The sequence below is a fragment of the Mugil cephalus genome, chromosome 13 (assembly GCF_022458985.1).
Source record: "Mugil cephalus isolate CIBA_MC_2020 chromosome 13, CIBA_Mcephalus_1.1, whole genome shotgun sequence".
In the NCBI taxonomy this organism is placed as follows: domain Eukaryota; kingdom Metazoa; phylum Chordata; class Actinopteri; order Mugiliformes; family Mugilidae; genus Mugil; species Mugil cephalus.
In genome coordinates, this window is record NC_061782.1 from 6099729 (window position 1) to 6123043 (window position 23315).

The 23315-nt window shown below is 40.6% G+C and overlaps 1 protein-coding gene across 3 annotated transcripts in view; it reads right to left on the reverse strand.

Moving 5' to 3' along the window:
- Positions 1 to 8529: 8529 nt before the first annotated feature.
- The window catches only part of dntt (deoxynucleotidyltransferase, terminal), an 83226-nt gene continuing 68440 nt past the window's right edge, over positions 8530 to 23315 (reverse strand). For all 3 annotated transcript variants that reach the window (XM_047602233.1, XM_047602236.1, XM_047602235.1), the window contains exon 11: positions 8530 to 9964. In XM_047602233.1, coding sequence (XP_047458189.1) covers positions 9878 to 9964 — 87 coding nt within the window. In that variant the 3' untranslated portion in view covers positions 8530 to 9877. The remainder of the gene's footprint in view (positions 9965 to 23315) is intronic.

The following is a 23315-nucleotide window of genomic DNA, read 5'->3' on the forward strand; positions in this document are numbered from 1 at the left end:
TGCAACCTGTGTTTTTAATTTCTGTAACAGTCCTTAGGAACAAGGGGGCCAGATCTGACCAGAACTGTTTCATAAATTCAACAGGGAAACCATCCGGCCCAGGAGCTTTGCCCATAGGCATGTTTTCTAAAGCTGTTAATAGTTCTTCCATGGTCAGTGGTGAATCCAATATGTTTCTTTGTTCTGCCGTCAGTTGGGGTAGATTGAGTTTTTTGAGGAAGGCCTGAATGTCGTCAGGATTCGGGTTGGTAGTTGTTGAATATAATTTTTCATAGAATCTGTAAAAGATTTGATTAATTTCCTGTGGCGATTGAGTGTGTTTGCCACTTGAGTCCTGAATTGCATTTATAAGAGATTTTTCTCTGTTGCGTTGGAGTTGATTCGCAAGAAATTTGCCTGATTTATTGCTATGCTCAAAATTTTGGTATCTAAGTTGTTGAAGTACGAATTCTGTTTTTTTGGTCAAGATATTTTCTAATTGTAGTTTCGCATTTTGTAGTTGGGTCCATAATTGTTTCATTTGGGTTTGCGGTGTATTGTTCTGTTATTTCTTTAATCTTATCCTCGATGTTTTTTTCTGCTTGTTGGTCCCGTTTTTTCTTGTAAGAGGAGTAAGATATAATTTTGCCTCTGATTACGGCTTTCCCAGTTTCCCAAATCAGAGATGGGGATAAATTTGGAGAGTCATTTATTTCCAAAAACCCCTTCCATTCCCTCCTTATTAATGAGTCAAATTCAGGGTCTCTCAGTAATGAGGTGTTAAGGCGCCATGTGGGTGATGGTTTTAGGGAGGGTTCTATTTGAAGGTGGAGGGACACCGGTGCATGATCACTGATTATGATAGGGTGTATACTGGTGTTGATTCTTTGTACAATAGAATTGTTTGTCAGAAAAAAGTCAATTCTAGAAAAGGAGTGGTGTACTGGGGAAAAGTAAGTGTATTCCCTCTTTGTCGGGTTTTTGATTCTCCAACCATCGCCAAGTCCAAACTCATCCATGTATTCTTTGAGGACTTTGGCTGATTGTGATTTTTTTATGTGTGTCGAGTTATGGGACCGATCTAGAGAGGGATTCAAGACTGTGTTAAAGTCCCCTCCAATAATTGTAAAGGGTGTGACGGCTATGTCAGATAATTGTGAAAAGACTTTGTGAAAGAAGGCCGGATCATCGTTATTCGGGGCATAAATATTAGCAATTGTGTATAATTTATTAAAGATTGATGCTTGAATGATGATGTATCGACCTTCTGTGTCTGTTATCAATTTGTTTAAGGTAAACACGAGTCTCTTATGGACCAAAATCGAGACTCCTCTTTGTCTACTGTTGAAGCAGGAAGAGAAAACTTGGTTAAAATTTGGATCTATAAGAGATTTTTTTTCTGAATCTTGTAGGTGAGTTTCTTGAATGAGTAAGATATCGGCTTGTAATTTGGAGATATAATCCATAATTTTAATTTTTTTTGCCTGCGAGCGAATGCCATGCACATTCCAAGAGACAACAGTTAACTGTGACATTGAGATTGAGAGCATTCAGTCCTTCTTTGTATGTTGTGTTGGTAGAGGATTTTGTACGTCTTTAGCATGAAAGGATTTACAGACAATGGAGAGAAATCAGGAGGTGAGTGTTGGAATACTTGATTATACCTGGTACAAACAATGTCATACATACGTATCAACAATAGCATCAGTTCCTGGAAAATGGATTGTTAACTTAATAACATTAGCACCACGAGGAAGGAAATTATTGTGTCGGAGATATGTGGGGGGGTGAGGGGGTGAGTGGAGGTAGGTGTGGAGGGCAGGGAGACATGGACAGAAGGAGAAGAAAGAAAGAAGAATAGCAGGGGGGGATGTATGAGGTGAGTGAGAAGGTAAGAGGAGTGACATACATTAACGTTTTGTGAGGTTTTTCTTTTATGTTTTTTTTTTTTTTTTTTTTTTTTCCCTATTCTTAGTATTTATATTTCTATATACAAATGTACACCTTTACAATATACATACAAATAACAAATATACATGGCTTATTTTTCTTAATACTTATCCGTCAGTAGAGCCAGGGGGTGATGTTTGCATCTCTTTCCTAATTTTAAGAGTCTGAACAAGCACAAGCTCCAAGGCCAAAATACACATGACTAACAACAGAAACACATCACCTTTCACATCACCTTTATTATATTTATGAAATACTAACGTAACTTTTAACGTCATCTTTATTTTAAACTTTACATATTTGAAACCAGAGTTGCCACAGTTACCTTGAAAAAGTAATCCGATTGCTTATTACTGATTACTTGATTTTTAAAAGTAAATAAGTTAGATTACAAGTTACTTTATTAGTTAGCAACTTTCAGGGGTTTTCATCCCTAACGTTTCTTACCACATGCTAAGCCTAAAGATTAGCTACACTGACAGGTATTTTTTGAAAGTACGTGACCTGAAGCAGGATCAAGTTTTCCTAACCTAACCTTTCTGATGTTTTTTTTTTTTTTTTTTGTAACAAAGGCACTGTTCAGATGTTGCATTGATATCTGATCAGGTCTGTCTGACTGAACATGACCAGCTTTTGTGTTCAGACTTGGCATTAACGTGCATCTCCAAATCCGATTTCAGGTTCTCACTCCGGGAACACCACCGTTTTATGTCTGGGCTATCTTGGGTCTTAGTGCAAGGATGACGCCCACATGATGTGGGCCGTCAGATTTGAGTTGCAGGTCTACCCCACCCTTGAAAACTACTAGCTAGCTGGTAGAACACATAAAGAGGTGACCATCAATAGCAGGAAAACAACAATAACACATAGTTTAACATTAGCACATCCTGTAGTTTGTCTTAAACCAAACAGTCTACATGTTGGACCTGTTTTTAATGATCAAACACTATCTACAGAATTTGAAGACCTTGTTGGGTGGGTGGTACATGTCATGAATGCCAGGTCCTAAAGGTTCCTGTAACATTATTGAATGTTATTTACTTCTCCTGTCAGTGGTTTTAATATTGTGGATGATCAGTGTATATCTCTTGTGAGACTGATTGCTCACTAATTACTTTCATGTTTTGCTCATATTATAATTATACCATAGTCTTTGTTAGAAGGAATACTATTTGGATTATTTAACAAAAAAAAAAAAACATGATTAGAAAGGTATTGCAATCCATCGCCACCCTCACAGAATGTGCTATATGTCAAGAGATGCCTACAGCACAGAAAAATGAAAAGTGCATATACTGTATATAAAGGGACTCTTGGACAGTTTGATATGCACAAACACTTGCGGCCGCACACAAACACGAAGACAGACTTTCAGCCGCTGTAAGGAAAGCTCTGCATACATTCTCTCTTACAAAGACAAACAGATAGCATTCTCTCGCTCTGCCTGTCCACCGCAAAGCAGAACGAGCAGTAGAGGAATGGAGTGTGGCGACATGTTGCAGCAGATGGCTCATCTCCTCCTCTTCTCCCTCCTCAGCTCTTCCTCCTCATTCCTCCGCCACCTGTGGAGGAGGAAGCAAACCCACCCCCCATGCCGTCCGCCCTCCCTGAAATCGAGGATGTAGGTCATTTGTCTGGAAGGGAGGAGGTCACCTCAACTTAAAGTTTATTGGTAGAGTGTGCGATTCTACGCACATCGCTCCTAATTTGGCCGACTGAATGAGTCTGAAAGTCACTGTGACACTGATGGGAGTTTGTCTTTGGGAGCAAATTATCCTTAGATCCATTTTAAACATGACTCCAATTTATTTAGTTTTTTTTTTTTTTTTAAGGCAAATGAATATAGCGCCGTAGAAATGAATCTCCAGTTCGAACGTGTCTTTTTTAAATTTCCCCTGGTATTTACTAAATAATGAAACATTTACAGTGATGAATACCTTTCCAGAAGCCTTTAAAAGTTCATCTAATGGCTATTTAATGCAGATGACTCGACGTGCTCTTCTGTTCGCTCTCCGTTCTTTAGCCTCCGAGCCGGCCGCAGCCTTGCATCAGCTTCTCCTCTCTGCGGCTGAGTTGATGTTGTGACAGGCCTTGAGAGGCAAGGATACACAGTGTCCTTATTCTGTCACCTTCCCCCATTGGCTTCGACTGGCCCCAACACTTGCATTCAAGCCCCTATAGCGCAGCCAATAAATCACTGTCTTCTGATACAATACAAGAGAAAGTTTGCTCAAGGAGCTCGCCTCAGACATTATCAGTGTTTGGTCTCGATCTATTTTGGTCTTCTCCTTTTCAGCTGCTGGATGTCTGACATGAAAGGATAGATATGCCAGTGGCTCAAACTGTGATGAAAACTGATGTTTCCCCGCCGCATTAATTGAATGGATAATAATAAAACTGATCTCCTCCCTACTGGCATTTCGCTTACAGGCGCTTGCTCTAACCCCTGTCGGAATGCGTCCGCACGATTATCCAAACCGCACACATGTTCCCTCGCCGCTCGCCGTGACCCTTTGTCACGTAACTTTGAGAGGAAAGTGGCACTTCATTTTCTATGTTCGGGCCATCTCTGGGGAAGCTTTATGGCTGATGCATGTTCCCCCAGCCGTGTGTGTCCTCCTCGAACAGTCACCCATTAATCTTTGAGCACTTCCTATCAATGCATCCCGTCCCCGTATCATCAGCTCTCTCAGGCAACCTCATAATGTATGCAGTGACAAATTGACAGAGCTGTAGGATGACCTTATGTCATTTCACGTTGCAATACATCCATGGACGAGTTCTGACGCGTAAAAACCAAAAAAAAGAAGGGAAACTGACTAAACCTCAACTGGCTAAAGATTTGCTGCACCAACAGGTATTTTTTGAAAGTGCCTGACATGTTTATCCTGGAAGCGAGATCAAATTCTCTGCCTACCAGCCTAGCTGATGGTACTGTGTAACGATCCGGTGCGTCAGGTTACTGCTTCTCATTATAAAAACCTCTGTGTGCTTGTAGCTCTACCTTGAAAACTGCTAGGTATCTGGTTTGCGTTCAGCGCATACCGAGGTGACCATCAGTAGAAGGAAAACGTGTACATGTGAACTGCAGTAAAAACCCAACCTGAGACGCATGGTTTAACGTACGGAGCCGTGTGTGCGTCCTCCCCGAACAGTCACCCATTAATCTTTGAGCACTTCCTATCAACGCAGCCTGTCCCCGTGTCATCAGCTCTCTCAGTCAACCTCATAATGTATGCAATGACGAATTGACAGAGCTGTGGAATGACCTCATGTCACTTTACATGGTAATGTGTCCACAGTGAAATTCTGACACACGAAAAGCCTTAAAAGACTTAAACTGACAGAGAAGTAATATCATTTCTTGGTATTTTTTGTCTCTTTGTGGCCATTTTATCACAGGTCTACAATTAAATACTAATACAATTGCTCCTACTTTACATTAAATCAAATATCACTGATCGGCTTCACTGCTGCACTGAAGAACAGGTGTTTAAAGAAGGGAAACTGCAGTGTAGTTTGATTATATATATTTTGCAAATGTTAAAAAAGTGGTAAAAGTGAAAGTTCAGATAGAATGTTCTCATCATCATTTGTATCTCTTTGCAGTCACTTTTGTTTTGTGGTAGCTTTGCATTTCTTCGAGGCCATTTTGTACGTCTTTGCAGACACGTTGTGTATCTTTGGCCCTGTTCAGACCTTGCATTAACATTCAAACTGGGCAACTTAATCACAAGTAGACGGCTTGAGTAGTCATTTTTGTTTCTCGTCTGACCCCTTAGGACCCCCGTCTGTGTCTGGTAGGCCCGTTCTATAATGGATCACTTTGCACAGGCTTGTTTAAAGGTCAGGAGTGAGGCCGCAGCGCTGCACATGAGTGCGGTCCGGCTGGCATTAACCATCAAGACATCGAAATAAAGCTCCCGTGACATGATGGATGTGCCTGAGTTAAAAGAATGGGTGTCATATGGCGATGATTGAAGGCTTTTGGCGGAGGAATGTCACCGAGAACGAAAATGGGGGATTTGAAATGATTGCATAGGTAAAAATGAAAACTGATTGGATGGCAAAATACATTTTTGTCAGCAAATCAAGCACTTTTATGCAAATTCCTGCGAGCAATTTTTCATTTATTCACCCATCTGTCATCTGAGTCAGACCACAGACATCAAGCATGCAAAAAAAAGGCAGTGTTTGCCAGACAGCGAGGGCGCCAAAGGCAATGATTTGCATTGAAAATGGTCCTGTGGGATTGGTTGAAAGTGCTGAATAAACAAATTAGATCTGAGGTTTTACAGTTGGACCTGCAAAAACTCAGACAAGAATGAGTTAACACAATTTGCACTGGAGATCACTCCTTTATTACTACTTCTACGGCTTGGTCAGATTGTTAATTGGAACTACGCAATCTAACAGTGTCCTGTAGGTAGTAAAATGAATATTAAGTTTATCCGTTAAACATCCAAATGTGTCATGTTTAATCAGCTAACGTGAAACTATTTTACTGCAGCATCAGAGTTCACCTATAGAGCTCCAACTCACTTTAACGTCCTCAAACTGTGGTGGTAGAGCTGCAGCTGCGGCTGTAGGGATGAGGAGTAGTGTTTCAATCATTCTTGCTACACACCATATCTATATAACATGAAGTTAGATTACAGAAATTCTTGTTAGCTAAGCTGTTGGAAAAGAACGTGATGCCAACCATATGTCTGATGTCTTTGGATATTTAATGGGAATTTTCTTTTTTTTTTTTTCTCCTTCTTCCACCTCTACATAATTTACTCACAGTTGGGTAAATTGTAATTGGTTTACTGACCACCAGTCTGAAGGAAACGCAGGAGGAAGAAGGAATATTTATTTATACATGAAAAACACGGCAAGTGTGGGCGCAGCGGAGGAAATAAGCATACATGCAAACTGTAAACTGGGGAGGAGACTGGAAGACTGTTTTTATATTAATATAATAATATGCTGCTCCTTTTGATAATAACAGGAAGAAGAATTTTTTTTTCTATGGGAATTAAACTGCACACGTTCATCTAACCTATCAACAGCCACATTGAAAGAAGCATTGCCAGATGGGAAATGAAGTGAACTTTAAAATTATCGTATTTTGACCAAAACTATCATATGTACTAGAACCCACACTAGGACAGTGCATTCAGACTCAAAGCTATTCTCTGCATGTAACTGCAGTAATCTAATTGGAATAGGAATAAACATGAAAGTTGGTCATTTGAATAAAACAACTGGGTTATTCATTTTCAGTCAAAGGGCAAACTATAAATATAGATACAGTCAAAGGGCATATTTGCCCTTTTATAAACACAATAATTATCATATATCTGGCAACACTTATTGAAATTCGAGACTTGACAAAGCATGGGAGCTTCCTTGTTGGTAGTCAGAAGACCAATCAGAAGCCAACAAAGGGCCAAGACTACAAATTACAAATAAATGCCTGCCTTGAATTTAAATATTATAATTTATAATAATAAATTGAAAGATGCCACAACTCACTAGTGATACGTGAGCTTACACAGTTAACATCGTCATCTTGCAAAGGTATAACCAGTTTAATTACTGACATATTTAATGATAATATTTACACTCATTACTATTTAACTTGTAGGCCAAAAGTGTGTTAGTAACTTATTTAGCATTTGCAAATTTGTTAATTGGATGACATCTTCCACAGCTCTTCCTGAAAATGTCATTTTAGCTCTGTTTTTGGTCTCCACCCACCCCTGAAAGGCTGTTTGAATGCTAAATGATTGAACAATGTTTGAGGCTGGAGTCTATCTGCCATGTGCTACTGTGTAATTACTATACGAGGATATTTTCATGGAAAATGGCTGCCTGGTGCATCTGAAATCCCCACTGTGATTCGCAAGTAAACCAAACCAAGGGCTGGGAGCTGGACAGCTAAATGAGTAGCTAAAACTAAAGCTTAGTAAAGCAGAAAGGACTTGCACATTCAGGGGATTCTCTTCTGTGAGTGTATAAGTAAGCACAGCATAATCATTTCGGACTTTATTCTTATACACTGGTCACTGCAGCTTTAAGTGGATTCATTTTATAATGATAACTCTGTAGTTTCAGGTAAAATGATCAGTAAGAGAACAAGGTGTCTAAATTCTTTTGAAACAGATCAGCTGGCCCTTTCCGTCCGTGGTTCAAAGATTTATCCCATGCAAATCTATATATGCAAACCATTTATATGCCTTGCAAAGTAATTTCCACCATTGTGAACTAATGACTTCACTGAGGTCAAGCATTAAAATACTCCATAATCGGTTTCATTGTTAGGCACTCGCAGTTATCTCCAATAGTTTAGCAAGATAAAGCAACTAAGACAAAAGAGGGCTTCACTTAGGAGTGTTTAGTGTTACTGTGTTGCACTTAAATCTTTGCTTTTCCTATTTGCAAACAATTTAAAGCTTTCCAAGACCAAAAGAAGAATTTGTGAATTTTTAAATCGAGCGCTACAGCCGTTTAATCCCTTCACACTGGTGAATATTTAATGTGAAAGTAAAATGAGATCCCATTTGCACTTGAAAAAACAATTAGGAAAAAGAGAGCAGGACAAATGTAAATGTATTTAGGTCAGCTTATTTTATTGTACTCCGGAGAGATCACATTCAGCATCCACAAAATATATATCTTTGCCCTTTCGGAGTGATTTGATAATCCAGGAGAGCCGGCGCTCTGTTCATCTAGTTAACTCGGAAGCTTTAAAGTTTGTTGCGTGTCATGAAGGGCAGCACAGCGGGAGAAAAATGAAGACCGAGTCCAAGAGGGAGGAAGAGGTGGGAGAGGAGGAGGCTCAGGTCGAGTCCTCAAAGTGCTGGACTGTTCTACTTAAAGATCTTTAAATAGGGTGATTCACTAGAATGCCTTGCTCTCATCCGTCTCTGTTCTCGTTGAGGCACCGTGGGATAAACTGGGGGCTGAGCATCACGGGAAAGTGGGTTGTGGTGTGGACAGCTGGACAGGTCGAGTCATCGCTGGAGGAGCAAACCGGACTTACCCAAATTGCCCGGAGGGATCGATGCACTTACTTCATTAGTGAATCATTGTCTTGTAAAATAGGGACACAAATCTTGATAAACAACCATCATACATAAAACATAAGTCAAAGCAATAAGATAAGTTGATTCACTGGAGCCAGAGATGCTCTGAAAGGCAAAATTCATCAATGCGGTTAGTGGAGTCATTTACCTTCCGTCTGAATTTCCCAATGCAACTGATTGCCTCTAATTTCAGCTCAGCATCTGGGGAAAGGGATCCATTGTGGCACAAAGAGCGGCAACTCGGGTTTTTGGAAAAGGGAACGCCAACTAAATGATCTCCAGTGGACGTAGTTTAAAAGGGAGGCTAAATGGCAGCATGGAATTCTTCTCTATCTGAAGCTCATTACCCGCCTCTCAGTTTCCCGGAGGCCTGGCTCAGCTTCACGCTGAGCACTTTTCTGCCAGGAGGAGGGTGATTACAACATTTTGCTCAACAAAAAGCTCCCGTCCCCCACTTTTCTCATTGCTTCCTGTCTTCTACCTCACCCTCTTTCTCTCAGTGGTCACCCCCTTACCGCTGTGTTTCGCTCAGACTCCCTCTCTCTCCTGCACCTCGTAGGCACCCCAGGCTATTCCAGCCCTGACTGATTTGTCTTTTTGTCCTGCCTATGATTACAACACTTGGAGACAGTCAAACCATGAATGGTACGGGAGAATGTTTATTCGCTGGCAGACAATAGTGAATAAGCAGAATTATGAATGATACATCAGCATGTGAGCCAGACGACAACAACATTGGCAACGACAACACAAAAAGTGTATGGAAATCAAAAGATGTTTGAAAGTGAATCACAGGAGAGCCGCTGAACAGCAAGCAGATGGGATAAACACTGATGTACGCGCAGGGTGCCATCCAGCCAGGGAGGAGCGGAGGCCTACGCATTTCTCTGCCAAGGCTCGATGTACTCGAGACCCAGATGGGCAAAGATGTCCTTTTCAGTTGTAGCTGCCAGGAACTCTTTCTAGGGAGAGGACGGAAAACAAAAAAGTCAGCGACCGACGTGTGAAGAAACGCGCAGGAATTTGTCAGTGTGACACTCAGAGTCCACAGATCCACAGATTCCGAACTTTAGGCTCAGCTGGCATTCACATCTTGCACTTTCAGCTTTAGCTGTGCTTGCATTTGGACTTCTGCAACCTGTCAATATCAGGTTAAAGTTTTTACTCTCCCAGGTTGCGTCGAGGTTTGAGCTTCCTGTGACTGTGCAGATTTACATTTGAGCGTCTCACTCGAACTCCAAGCCATAAACACTCCAACCTTGCTCTAAGTGATGGCTCTCTCTTTAGCCGATGAGTATTTTCCCTGACAAATCACGACAGACCTATTAACTGCTGGCTGTCTACCAGTGCCACGTGATGGGTTATGTCTCCACAGGAGTGATGACTGGGCCTGACTCACCTTGGGAGCAAAACAGCCTGGAGATGGAGAGTTGTGTACGCGGACTTGTCCTGCCTTTAAGTGCTAAACTGGGCCTGACACGTTGAGAAGAGATGGCAGAAAAATCCAGAGCATGTTGACTCCCACTGGCGAGCCAAAGGCAGAGATCACTGAGAGCAACTAGTAGGCAGCCAGCAGAGGAAAACAATACACTCGACTTAACTCGAGCTTTATTCATGAAGCACCTTTAAGACAACAGCAGTCGATCAAGGTGCAGTGCAGAAGAGGACGCAGGATATACACAAAGGGAAGTAAACAGATAAATAGATTACAATAAAATTACATTAAACAGTAAAAATGACAATATGTAGGAATTGTGGACAGTGGTAGTTTTTTCTCTGCATCAGTTGACATGCCCCATAAAGTCCAAACGGTGTGTTTTATAGACTATGAATATGGATGGTGGGACTGCTCGTCAAAAGCGTCTGGCTGCAGTATGGGTCCTAAGTGAATGGGAGTTGGGCCAAACTGAAAAACCAAAATACACATCAAATAATAGATGGTTTCAATCATTAGATTTTGTAACTAGTGGCGGTAGAGCAGATCGTAGTATTAATTAGATGAAACCGTGAGTGAGTCTATCGCAGGTCCACATGGGTCTACTCTCGAACCGTACTGTCCAGACTCTGGTTCCAAACTCGCAAGATGGTCCTGCACATATCAACGGTAAAATAGCACCAGCTTGGCCAATGCAAGGCGGCGATGACATATTGTCCATATTTACACAGACTATGTTGTGTTCCCAGACTCATATTCTGATAAGAACTGAGTCTGGCTATTTCAGGCTAGCATAGTCGCACATATTTAGCCAGATCACTTAATGCGCTTAGGCACGTAAATAAACTTTTTCCACCACAATGACAAATAACACAATAAATCAAAAAATATAACACTATTAAACTCAATATGAATAGGGTTGAGTTAAATGTGCACATTACTATCAGTTCAATTTGTACTTGTTTTTCTGGTGTACCAGCAGAGATGTCATTACAAGGGACAGGCTGATGTATATAGGAGAGGGTTTTCTTTCTTTCTTTCCTTCTTTTTTTAAACATGACTTATTGTTCATGGTCCACTTTACTCTCATATCAAAATTCAGGCAGCAGCTTCTCCACGATCCTCAGCCTCAGAGCCATATCAGCCAGACCATCAGTCAGCAACTCCTCCAATTTAACTGTCAGCATTTCCAAATCCAGACTTTTCCAGACCTGCTTTTCAGAGAAATGCTCTGCATGTGCCTTCCACTGAACAAGACCTGACAACAATCAACAAGTCGATTTTTGACACATTATTCTCGCTCTGAAACTCATCCAACACTGGAGAAGCATCAAAGCCCCAGACCGGCGAACCTCGACGATGGTTTTTTGATCCATGCTTCAAAGACAGGGTGAACAGCAAGGGATTTCCTTTATCTACAATCCTGCGTCCAGATCATTAAGTCCGTTGAAAATGTCAGCAAGTTAGGACAGGAGGGCAAGCTACATTTCATTAGAAGAGTTTCCAGCTAGGTGTTAGATTGTTAAACTTTTGTTCTAGAAGGCCTAAGGTGGTGTTCATGGAGCCACGTCATTCGCTTCTCCGTGTTATCATCTTTAGACGCTGCCTCTGTAGTCCGACCATACTTTAGAAGTGATTTGTGTGATCAACAGTAAGTTTGAATTTTTGTCAGACTGTCTCATTTTTTATGCTTTTATATTATGATAATTTATTTTAGCCCATTTTCCACAACGCTGCCTTGAAAAGAGAATAATCTGGAGAACAAGTAAGAAAACGGTTCAGTGAATCAAGTCAATAAAAAACAATTAATAGAAAAATCCATCCAAATTCCAGCTGAAATTAATGTAGTACCTGTTGTGATGTACATCAGAAATACAGGATGGAAACTTTTGATACTTTTATGCAAATGAGTCAGGTTCAGGAGTTAAATCCTACATCATCGCTGGACTGCTTGAGTTAGAAAAACAGACTGAGTCGCAATAATCCATCATACGCATCCCGAAATGCGATAAATATCTGAGGTTCGTCCCTCCCTTGCTTTCATTTTCGGCAGCACACACAGACATTTAATCAGCACTGTCCAGAGAAATATTATCCCTCCTTCACAAAGAACAGCGTATTGTTGGTGAAACAGTATTACGTTTGAGTAAAACCATCCTGAGGACCATTAACTGGTCCACCGCCGCCTGTATTTTTCTCCGTTCTCATAACCCTGAGCCCATTTATTGCTCTAACAACTCAAAACACATGAAATGCAGACGCACCACGCTGCAGTTTACGATATGGCGAGCTATACTGTATTAAGCATGCAGGTGATAAAAAAAAAAAAAAAGTGGAGGCAGGGGGTCGGAAGGGGGAATGAAAGAACGCGGGCAAGGAGAGAGAGCGCAGAACAAAGCTGATGCGATTTGGAGTAAATCCATATTTCTGGCAACACATGGCAGGGCTTATTGTTCAGAGGAAACAGAGGGCAACTCAAGAGATCCAACTAAAGGAGAAAACACAGGGCACAGATGAGATTCTCAACATTACCAATTTAGCCATTGTCCTGGATCAGGGCTAAAGCCCTCTCTGTCCGCTGCACTGTCTACTTCCCTCAATTCCTGCAATCCTTACATGCCCTGAGGGAGACGCTGCTTTATTTACTTACCACAACACATTGTGGGCTCTCTGAGAGATAAATCCACATATCTTATGTACCTCTGAGTTCCCCCCTTTAGGCAAACACAAGGAAGCTACACTTGAAATGGCAACTGCAGCTTTTATTATGGAGTTTTGGTGTATCATGAGGAGCTTAGAGGTAAAGAAGAGGGAAGCAGTTAATTAGAAAGAGAGGTTATCTCTCTGAGACACTCATGTTGTCAATGACTGGCAAGCCATCAGCACCACCAGCCAGGATGGCAGCAGTGTGCGTTACTGCGAGCCAGTGTCCTTGACTTAATAAGGCGCTAATCAGCTACATGTTTCTCTGTCTGCCACGTAATGACATCCCTCGTGAACGTGAACACATATCAGTTCCTGGAAAACATCTGCCCCTTCTCTGCTGCCCGTCATCCTCCCTCTGCCACCCGGCCCACTGTTTGATAGATGGAGCTGATGGACATGGCTGCCTGCCCGACTCCGGCCCGATTCAACAGACACATCAAAGATAGAGAGAGAGAGACAGAGAGACAAAGAGGCAGAAACAGAACCTGGATAACCATTCAACCCTACCTGCCAGCAAGAATCTGAAGGACAGAAACATGGCGGGAGCTCAATATCAGTCCCATTGAGCTTAAGAGCTTCACCAATGAAAAAGAATTAAAACATATTTGGCATGGGATCTGAAAGTATGCACAGTAAAAAAAAAAAAAAAAGATTATAGTCAAATATAGTTGAATCCACTGATTTTTCTGTCATTAACAATTAGCTGTATTGACCCAGGCGACAAATGGAGGCCATGATGGACAGCGGAAGTAGAAAGTGGATGTCAAATTTAAAACAAGCAGAGGCATTATAGTTGAGGACATTTCTTGTGGGTGCAGACATTTCCAAGATTTTACATGTACAGTGGCCACACACAACGGTTCTTTCTATCCTTCTTCAAAGACACAATGGTTTCAGTTGGGTCGCAGACAGGGCCTGACTATGATGGACCTGAAAGTACAGATAGTGCAGGCATTTGCATTTGGTAGCACCACCAAACCTGAGGTAGATGGAACTAAAAGACTGTGTAGGCGATTTGAGTTTGATGGCTTCCGAGGGGAAACAGGTTAAAGCATCTACAGTTAGGTAGCCCTTAGCTGGTTATGCATTATCTAGTCGCTGCTGCCATAACGCATTAAGCCAACATTTTGGCTATGTCTTACTTTTGCCATAATGATAAGGTGACCATATTTCTGAAATTAAATCCAAGGACAATAGTGGTTTAATTTATTTTCACATATTTATTCATATTTAAACATAACTAAACTGCTATGTCTGTAATGTCAAAAGCACTGCAACCAACTGCTGTTGTAGTCTGCATGGAAGATTTTTTATTTTTTTTTCCATTCATAATACACTAATATTGGGGACATTTTTGGGGAATTCATTAGCTGGCTAATTAGGTAGTTACTGTCTTGTAGGAGATGCAGCAAACAACTATTATATTTTATCTGAAACAATTCAAAAATGGACCAAAATCTCAAACTTGAAATGTTTTCATTAGCTCAGCTAAGGGCTTGCAGAGAGACCAAGGCTAGCAGCTAGCGGACTCTGGCAGTGCCCGTACATCATCTGTCAGTCAAAGCGGGAACGTCCTTAATTACGCAGATTTAAAAAAAATAATAATAATCAGCCCCTGTACAGTATGAATAGTGAAATAAACCATTGAGACCAAACCCATTTTTTGAGTCAGGCTGTAAACATGTTTAATAATGCTGTAAAGTTGGGCTTTTTAACATGGGAGTCTAGTCTCCCTTCTGCAGCCAGCCTCACTGTAGTTTTTTGCACTTCCGCATGGGCTTCATCGCTCAGACCTGGAGGCTGCCGCCTGGGAAAAAGGTGGACTGAAGGGAGTAGGCCTGCTAAATAGAGTCGGTTTTGTTTTAGAACCTTATTTTCATTTCATAAATAACTTTTGAATTTTGATGGAATAAAACCCACTCGAGTATCCTCAACCTCGTTCGTTGTTGTGCAGGTCTTGACTGTTAAACTAAAAGTCTTTTTAATTCATGGAGATTGTTGTGTCCACATGTACCGTAAGTTTAATATTTGGCTACGCTAACTTCAGAATGTACAGTTAGGAGCTTCAACCACTGCTAAAGATATACATAGTATGTAAAAAATAATTAAAATGAAAAAGGATGTCATATAAGGCGGCACATCAGCTTGGTGGTTAGCGCTGATGCCTCCCAGCTAGAAAGTCCAGGTTCAGGTCCAGCTCGGGCCTTTCTGGGTGGAGTTTGCATATTCTGCCTGTTTTTGGGTTTACTTTGGGTACTCTGGCTTCCTCCCACCTCCAAAGACATGCTTGGTAGGCTAATTGGTGACCCTAAATTGACCCTAGGTGTGATTGTGAGTGTGAATGGTTGTTTGTCTCTGTGAGATAGGCTGGCGACCTGTCCAGGGTGTACCCCACCTCTCTGCCAGCTGGCATAGGCTCCAGCAACCCCCGCAACCCTAGTAAGGATTAAGCGGTATGGAAGATGAGATGAGAAAGATCTTATATAATACAAAAAAAAAAAAAAACTCTTCGGAGAGAGAGAGAGGTATCTTTAGACTTGCAGTGGTACAAAAGAAAACAGAAGACTGCTAAGAGAACCGAGCTAAAGGTCACGGAGATAAGTATGCAACCACAACATGAAATCCATGCAAATTTGCTTACGCAAGCTCTCCGGTAGAGAAAATGAACATAAACTTCACTGAGAGGGCTGTCACCTCAATTTCAGCCTGCTCAGCCACAGAGAGCATGGCCATGTATCAAGAGCTCCAGTACGTAGGTCAAACTGAATAGCAGACGCACATAAAGCTTTCAAAAGCATCTATATATTAAATATTTTCACACGTCTAATGATGAAAAGACCATGTTCAGAATACTTTATGTTTGAGGATATCCGCCTATATATTTATATATAAAGAACACAAGGTACACTTCCATAAAAGAGGACACTTAAAGGCAGATAGGAATGTGATGTTTTCCTTCCACATACAGTAAATTCAGAGTTATCAAATCATCTAATGTCCTCATTCCACTTCTTTATTTGGGCTTTCTTCTTCTCACTGACAGTTAGAAACAGATTACTTTATTGCCTAGAGATCAAGAAAAAAAAATACTTTGATTGCCTCTAAGTCAATTTGTCTTTATTGCAGCACAGGGGAAAGGGCTGACAGGGGCAGAAAAAGTGGGAAGTCGATTATGCCCCTGTGTCTTCCTCTCGCAACGATCTGCCGCACACCCACGCTTCCCCCTGTGCTCTGGTCTGCAAGAGCTCAGTTCACAGGACAGCCTGAGCAACCAAAGAGGGCACAGACACCTCACTAATCACACCGGCAATTAGGGCAAGCGTCATAAAGCACTGCTGCCTATAAAACCGCTATTGAGTTCAGTGTTATCGTCATTACCTAGCCTTCCCCGGCTTGCTAATCAGCCTGTGCACTGGGCAGAGAGGCAGACGGGTAGGAAATAATGAATTCCTAATCAGAAACAATGGGATCCTCACTCAACGTTCTTGGGTGTTATGGCTCTTTGCTCCTGTAGAGGGGTAAACATTTGCAAATCAAAGTTATTTAGTTGATTAGGCTGCCCAAAGGCAATGAGCACAGACACATCAAATAGTTAGAGAAGTGTAATAAAACCGTTTTGTCTTTCTGTCCTGATAATGTTGCCAGAGCAGTAGAGTGACGCCTTAAAATGCAAGTTTCCACAAGTAGTATACTGTATATCATTATTTCTAAAAGGAACTCGAATGTGCCAGTTACAATTCATGACTCCTTTCCATAGTAGCCTATGCAATGTTTTTTTTGCACACGGTCAATACATAGAAAATAGTTATTTGTTGCCCTATTAAATGCTCACACATTTCTATGTGTAATACAATATATTTATCTAACTTCAGCAGATAATAACAACCTTCAAGCGTTCTCAAGGATCTCCACATGAATAATGAATGAGCAATGTCATATGACACATTCTTGGAATGGGCTTTTCTCCTCTGACTGGAAATAGTAAATTAACTAATTAAAGCAAACCAATGCGACTTCCATCCTGATATATATGAAATGTGGAATACATCACGCACAGTGGCTTAATACCACACAATGAAAACCCTCAGTCATGCTCTGGTGTGCTGCTAATTTTTAAATTAAAACAGAAGGAATGCAGTATTATACCAGCAAAACAAGACTGTTGATAAAGTGTCACAGTGTTAAAACTCAGGAAAATAATTCAGTCCGTGTTTTTAATACTTTCAGCCTAAAAATTAACGTAAAAAGCAGATGAAAATCTTTAGGTGTGGGTTTCAAGACCTCAGTTTTGTTAAAGTTATGTAGAACTATACTCCAGGGTATGTCCGTGCATCATGATGCTTTTGGCAAATTCAAAAATGGGGAAAAAAAATGGTGCTAAAGCAGACAAGTGATGCCTAGGCAAACCGCTAGCTTCTTGAGCCAGAAGCCACCTCTGATTCACGTGGCTATGCCCACATTTATGCATAATTTTAAGCCTTGATATGATTTGAACTGAGGAGTCGTATAAGAAATTCACCTCAAGGCATAGACGCAATGAGTGGGGAAAATAGCTATAAAGATCAAAACCGTAAAGCAGGCAGTGAACCTGCTTATTTCTGCTGTAAAGTCAATCATTCATACTTTGAGGGTATGAAGAGATGGGAACCAGCCCCAAGGGGTCATTTCAAGAAATAAATACCTGCAGAGCACAGTATTGATAAGCTCAGGTGTTTATGTTCAGTTCTGTTGTGTTCTATACGTGAACATTGTTGCTGTGGTAGTAGAGCGTTGTTTTTTTTGTCCTTGATGTCAGTGAATGCACCATGTGAGAGATGGAAGATGGAATATGGAGAGCTCCATATTAAAATTGTCAGACTGACAGCGTTCAGTTCATTTCAATTTTATTTATGTAGTGTCATGTTATTTATATAGTGGGCTGGCTTCTAGGCTAATTCCAAAAAAACAAACAAAAAAAACAAAAACACAATCAGCATTGCTCGGTAGTGTGTAAAGAGCCTGTCTAATCCACCATCACTAATTTTTCCGTAATCTCTGCAATACAGATGTATATTGATTTAAAATCATTGTTTGGTGCTCATTCCAGAGTGGATTTCTACCCTCCAATGCAAAATGTGAACTCAGTCCAAGAAGCTTGTTGCCAATCGTTGAATTTTTTTTTCTTAAAGTGCATCACTAAGGTTGGCAAGTTTCTTATGAGTCTGGCACAGCTGTAGGAGCATCTTCCTAATCAGTAGAGCCTGTAAGGGTAGCTTGACTCTTCTTCTTCCTCACATAGACCCAAACAGAGAACTCTTCTAATGATAACAATAAATTAACTTTCTCTGCTCCATTGAAGCCCATAAATAATTAATTGGTTTGTTGAAGAGGGGCTAGTTTTGCATGACCAATTTGCTTCCTGCTCCAGACAGTGTGATCTGATGCTGCTGGCTCAGCACTCCACTCATTCTGCTCAATTAAACTGGCAAAAGATGAGCTTTGTCTGGGATTTTTAAAAGGCACATTTTCACACTGATATGAGCCAGGATCTTCTAAGTCATTTGAAGAAACTGCAAATCATTGGAATGGGTAGGCAGGTAATGGTGTACTTGATAAATAAAAGTGCAAGCTATAGCTATGCTGTCTCCTAGTTTTGACAAATAAGATAAACTGTAATTACTTCTATTTTATACTCCTATTGTACTAATAGATGCACACTATTGAACCTACCCGACAAGGTTGCGTTTCTAGTTATTTCTGTACTAGTGAAGTCATGTCTGTTGCTTGAATGGAATATCACTCAAAAATAAGACAGAAAAGCTCAGAGCTGCACAGATCCCTAGAGAAAATCTCTTATCTCTATGAAGGTAGACGTGGTTTTCAGGTTTGTCAATGTATGTGGTGCAAAACGGCAGATGTTTACATTCTGTTTCTGCTATTTTTATTTTCACTCTACATGTGAATTTACATTCTGTTTTTTCTTGGGTAACAGTGCAAAGAAACTGTATTGATATTTAATCAGTAATTTCAGCTTGGTTTAATTACTGCACGCGGTACTGGCCCAGGACTGTGACACATCTGGATCAGATGAAATTGTCATGGTGTGAGGCCCAGCATGCTGCCAAGGACCGAATGCAGGATGCATTGAGAGCTTCTAAAGGTCAAATAAAAGCACATTTTTCCTGATGCAAATTTTGAAAAAAAGAACTATTTTGGACGTGGTGATTGCTTTGCTACTCGTGTCCAAATGATTATGCAGTTTGATTCTGTTGTATGTGGTTAGAGCATTGCACATAAATCAGCAAAAAAATCCCAGCACTCTGGGATCTATTTTTGTGACGGTGCATTGGTTGGTTTTGGCCGAGGCATTTTTGCCAAATGTACATGTTCTTGAAAGCACTCATTTTGTGTTTCAGTAACACACTGTGAATGTGCAACTAGGGAGTCAAAGGTAAGCTATATATGGTGCGCCAGTAATAATTAAGCAGTGCAAGGGTAGCCATGAAATGTGCGCTTACAGAGACCCAGAGTTTCATGCAAGAGGAACTACTAATTTTTTCCCTTATATTTGTTGTTTTTCAAAGCAATGTGTTTGCATAGAGAACTGGTAGGTTTTGGGTGAAGTAGGACCCAAATGTAAGACACTGAGGGGAAGCAGGAGTTGGAACTCAAAGAAAAATATAATAATAATTTTAAAAAAAACTCAACTAGAAGGTGAGGACCAAGACTAATACAAGAACACGAAGTCGAAGGCGAAGGTGAGCAACGTCACAAATGATTTGACCGAAAGCAAAGAGAAAGGCAGGATGGGTTAACGACACGCACAGGTGAAAATAATGTGGGTGAAACACACAAGGAGAAACCAATCAATCAATCAAAGTGGGGAAAACACAGGAAGTAAAACAAGACAAGAAACACCAAGAAAGAACTTTACAAAACCAAACCAAACAGGCTTACAGAAAATACAATACCATCCAATACAGGAGTGTTCTGTGCAACGCTTACAGCGTTAATGGTCTGACAAGTACATATATACTTATATATATCACTGGAGAGTTTCCTACATTAAAAAAAAGGTTGATCCAAGAACATGTAGCAAAATCTGCTCTCTCTTCCAACAGCACTTTAATTTAAAGTACGATATATATGTCTTCCCATTGGGAGAGGGTTTCTAAGATTTTTTGGCTTTGAACTGTTCCCTCCATCACAAAATGACACAGCACGCTTGCTCCAACCTGACAGCTTTTTAAAGGAAAGCACCAAAGTAATGTTATTTGTCATGACTCATGCTCAAGCTGACACGACCTGATTAATGTGTTCTTCCTAATTCCACCCTGGTAACGATACCACGTCACTGTGGCCACAAGGTGACCAAAACACAAACAAACAAACAGAAAACAATCCCGTCACGTCATGTGTGCTTGCACCAAAATAAAAATAGAGCCCAGGATCAACAGCTTCTCATCTTTGCCCTCTCGTATTTGGTGAAAAACCGTTGGTTTGGCAAACAGACAAATGCGTCACCTCTGTGCAGGAATGCTCAGAATAGTTCCCGTGCAACCTTTCCTGAACTGTGTACAGACTGATTCATCCCTTTATGGCATCAACTGATGAGGGGGTTGCTGAAAAGAGATAATTATATTTAAAAAAAGAAAAAAAAAACTCTTCATCTTTTTGAAATAAATTAAAGATTAATAGTAGTAGAATTGTAAATCACACTGCTGCACCTATAAGTGTTACTATAAGAAGGGAAAATGATTAACTTTGCAGATTTTTTTTTTTTTTTTTTTTATCCAGTCAGACCAGTAGTCACTGTCAATGTAATTTGGTCACTTGGTTCAAAGCTGCATCATCTTCAAAATCCACTTTTCTACATTTATTACTTCTACTTGGCCTCAATTGTGACTGTTCGGAACTGGTGCCAGAGTAGTACATTTGCTTTTTTCTACCTGTTACATTTTGTTCAGTACAAGACTTCACAAGCCCCATCTGTGACTGGCATCTTAAAAGGGGAAACGGCTCCAAATACTTACCACGGGAAAGCTTAAAGAGGTCAACCAGACATGCATTTCCAAATCAACCCCATGTCACTCTTCTCCTATGAAATGGAGGCATCCTATTTAAAAATACAATATGAAGTAGCAAAGTGCAGGAACGACCCTGATGTCTGACATTAAGAATAAATCATCCATCTGTCAACCACCTCGACTTTTTTTTTCTTGTCCTATTTAGAAACTTGCACTACATTTGCATACATAGTATAATTATGTCTCAGGCACTAGTGAGGAGTACTGTACAACAATCCTGTACTTAATCTTAGCTTCATGAAAGTTATTTTTTTCAGAGTGATTCAACTGTGTGTTCTAAGCTAAATAAGAGGAACATTTCCACATCAGGAATTACCACTTTGTTGATGCATGGTGGGGAAGTCAGGGGCGTAACTAGGTTTTAAGGACACGGGGGGCTCGGCCCCCAGGATCACTCTACCTGACACTATCAAGTGAAGTGAAACAGATTTACAAACATCATATTTAAGTTATCATAGATAATTACTTATTTAAATTCACATTCTGTCTAATTTACATTGAATTTGTCTGCACTTTTTTGTACCAAACACCAAATTATTTAGATTTTAGGCCCTTGAATAGGCCTTAACGACGCCACTGAATTTAGTGCAGGAATGTTAAAATGTTTTAACTAGTGTACCTAATGAACTGGCGAGCATATATGTACATGAGTGTATATAAATATGACAGTATGGTAAAACTGCTCTGAAGTAATAAAATGAACAAATAAATACCAACCAAAAATCTACTGATTTGGTTAAATGGCAAACTGACAAGAAAAAAAAAGAAGATTAAAACATGTTCACAATTAGAGAATGCAATTAATATATTCATCATCAATGATGTATTAATTCACCCTCCTGCGACACTAGAATTTTTATGAACCTGGCATGCCCAATCTGTGAATTGGACACACGTCTCTACTTTGAATGGCTTGTCCTAATTTGTTTCCAAGTGTGGAATGATTGAATAACACGCATAATACCTGCAGTAGTTTCCAGCTCAACGGGCTAAGTTTTATACACTGGGATGAGGCAGAGAGGATGTTGCAGTCGTGCTTCAGAAGCATCTTTTTTTTTTTTTTTTTCTCCCTTCAGTCACTCTGATGTACGCTTCAAAGGTCAAGACAGCTTAGGTCAAAGTTCAACTCATTCCACTTACAGCCAATAGGAGAACTGAACACATCCACCTAAATCTGTTGTTTCTGAGATGGTATGAAAAAAGTAATCCCCAAGGAGCTGACAGTAGCACTTACTTAGAAGCGTAGTGTTTCTTTACTGATTTATTTAGTGACCGTGTGCCTCAAACAGCACTACAGCATGTATTCAGACAAAATAACATGTCTCCATGCTTCTCTGGGTATTCTACGGTGAATGCACCTGTGCTGCTTCTTTTCCAGGGCAGGGCAACACAAAAAAAACGCAGCAACAACCGCCCGAGCCATCCCAATAACTGCTCAGTCGAGCGTCCCTGTAAATAAATCATGGTGTAAACTGAAACGGGATGGAAGGGTGACTGTGCCGCCGCAAAGAGCCGTGTCAATTAAAGTCACGTGACAAGCAGACGTGGACCAGCAACAGGCCCATCTGAAACCTCCTGCCATTCGCTTTCATCAATAATGGAGGAGGATCCATCTCCTGAGTGAGCCGACACGTACTGGCTGATATCAGCCCTGTTCCCTTCTTTGTCATCCCCTTCCATCTCCCAAGCTCCCAGAGTCAACTAATTTCTTGTCATTACACTGTAAAGCCAGAAAAAAATAGATTGCAGGTTGTTGGATTAAGGGTATAATAGCCTGTTATTGAATTCCATTTTTTCCAGTGATGCAAAATACAGGCTCAACAGAATCTATAAATACTTCCCATCTTTTTCTTCTTCTTTTTTTTTTTTTTTAAACCATTAAGCGCCTCTAACAGGCACTGTGTGGGTGGATGGGAGGCTGGAGAAATAGAGGAAGAGGTACATTGGTGAGGTGGCTGTGGTGAAAAGGGTGACGAGGAAAGAAGTGGCAGAATTCAAGCGCAGCAAGTGAACAGCTCATTTTCATGTAATTATCCTTAATGTGCTTCTCTTCTTTTAGAGAGTTTCCTTCCTGTAGATGCGTCCATCACTCTTCTTTGCCCCTTA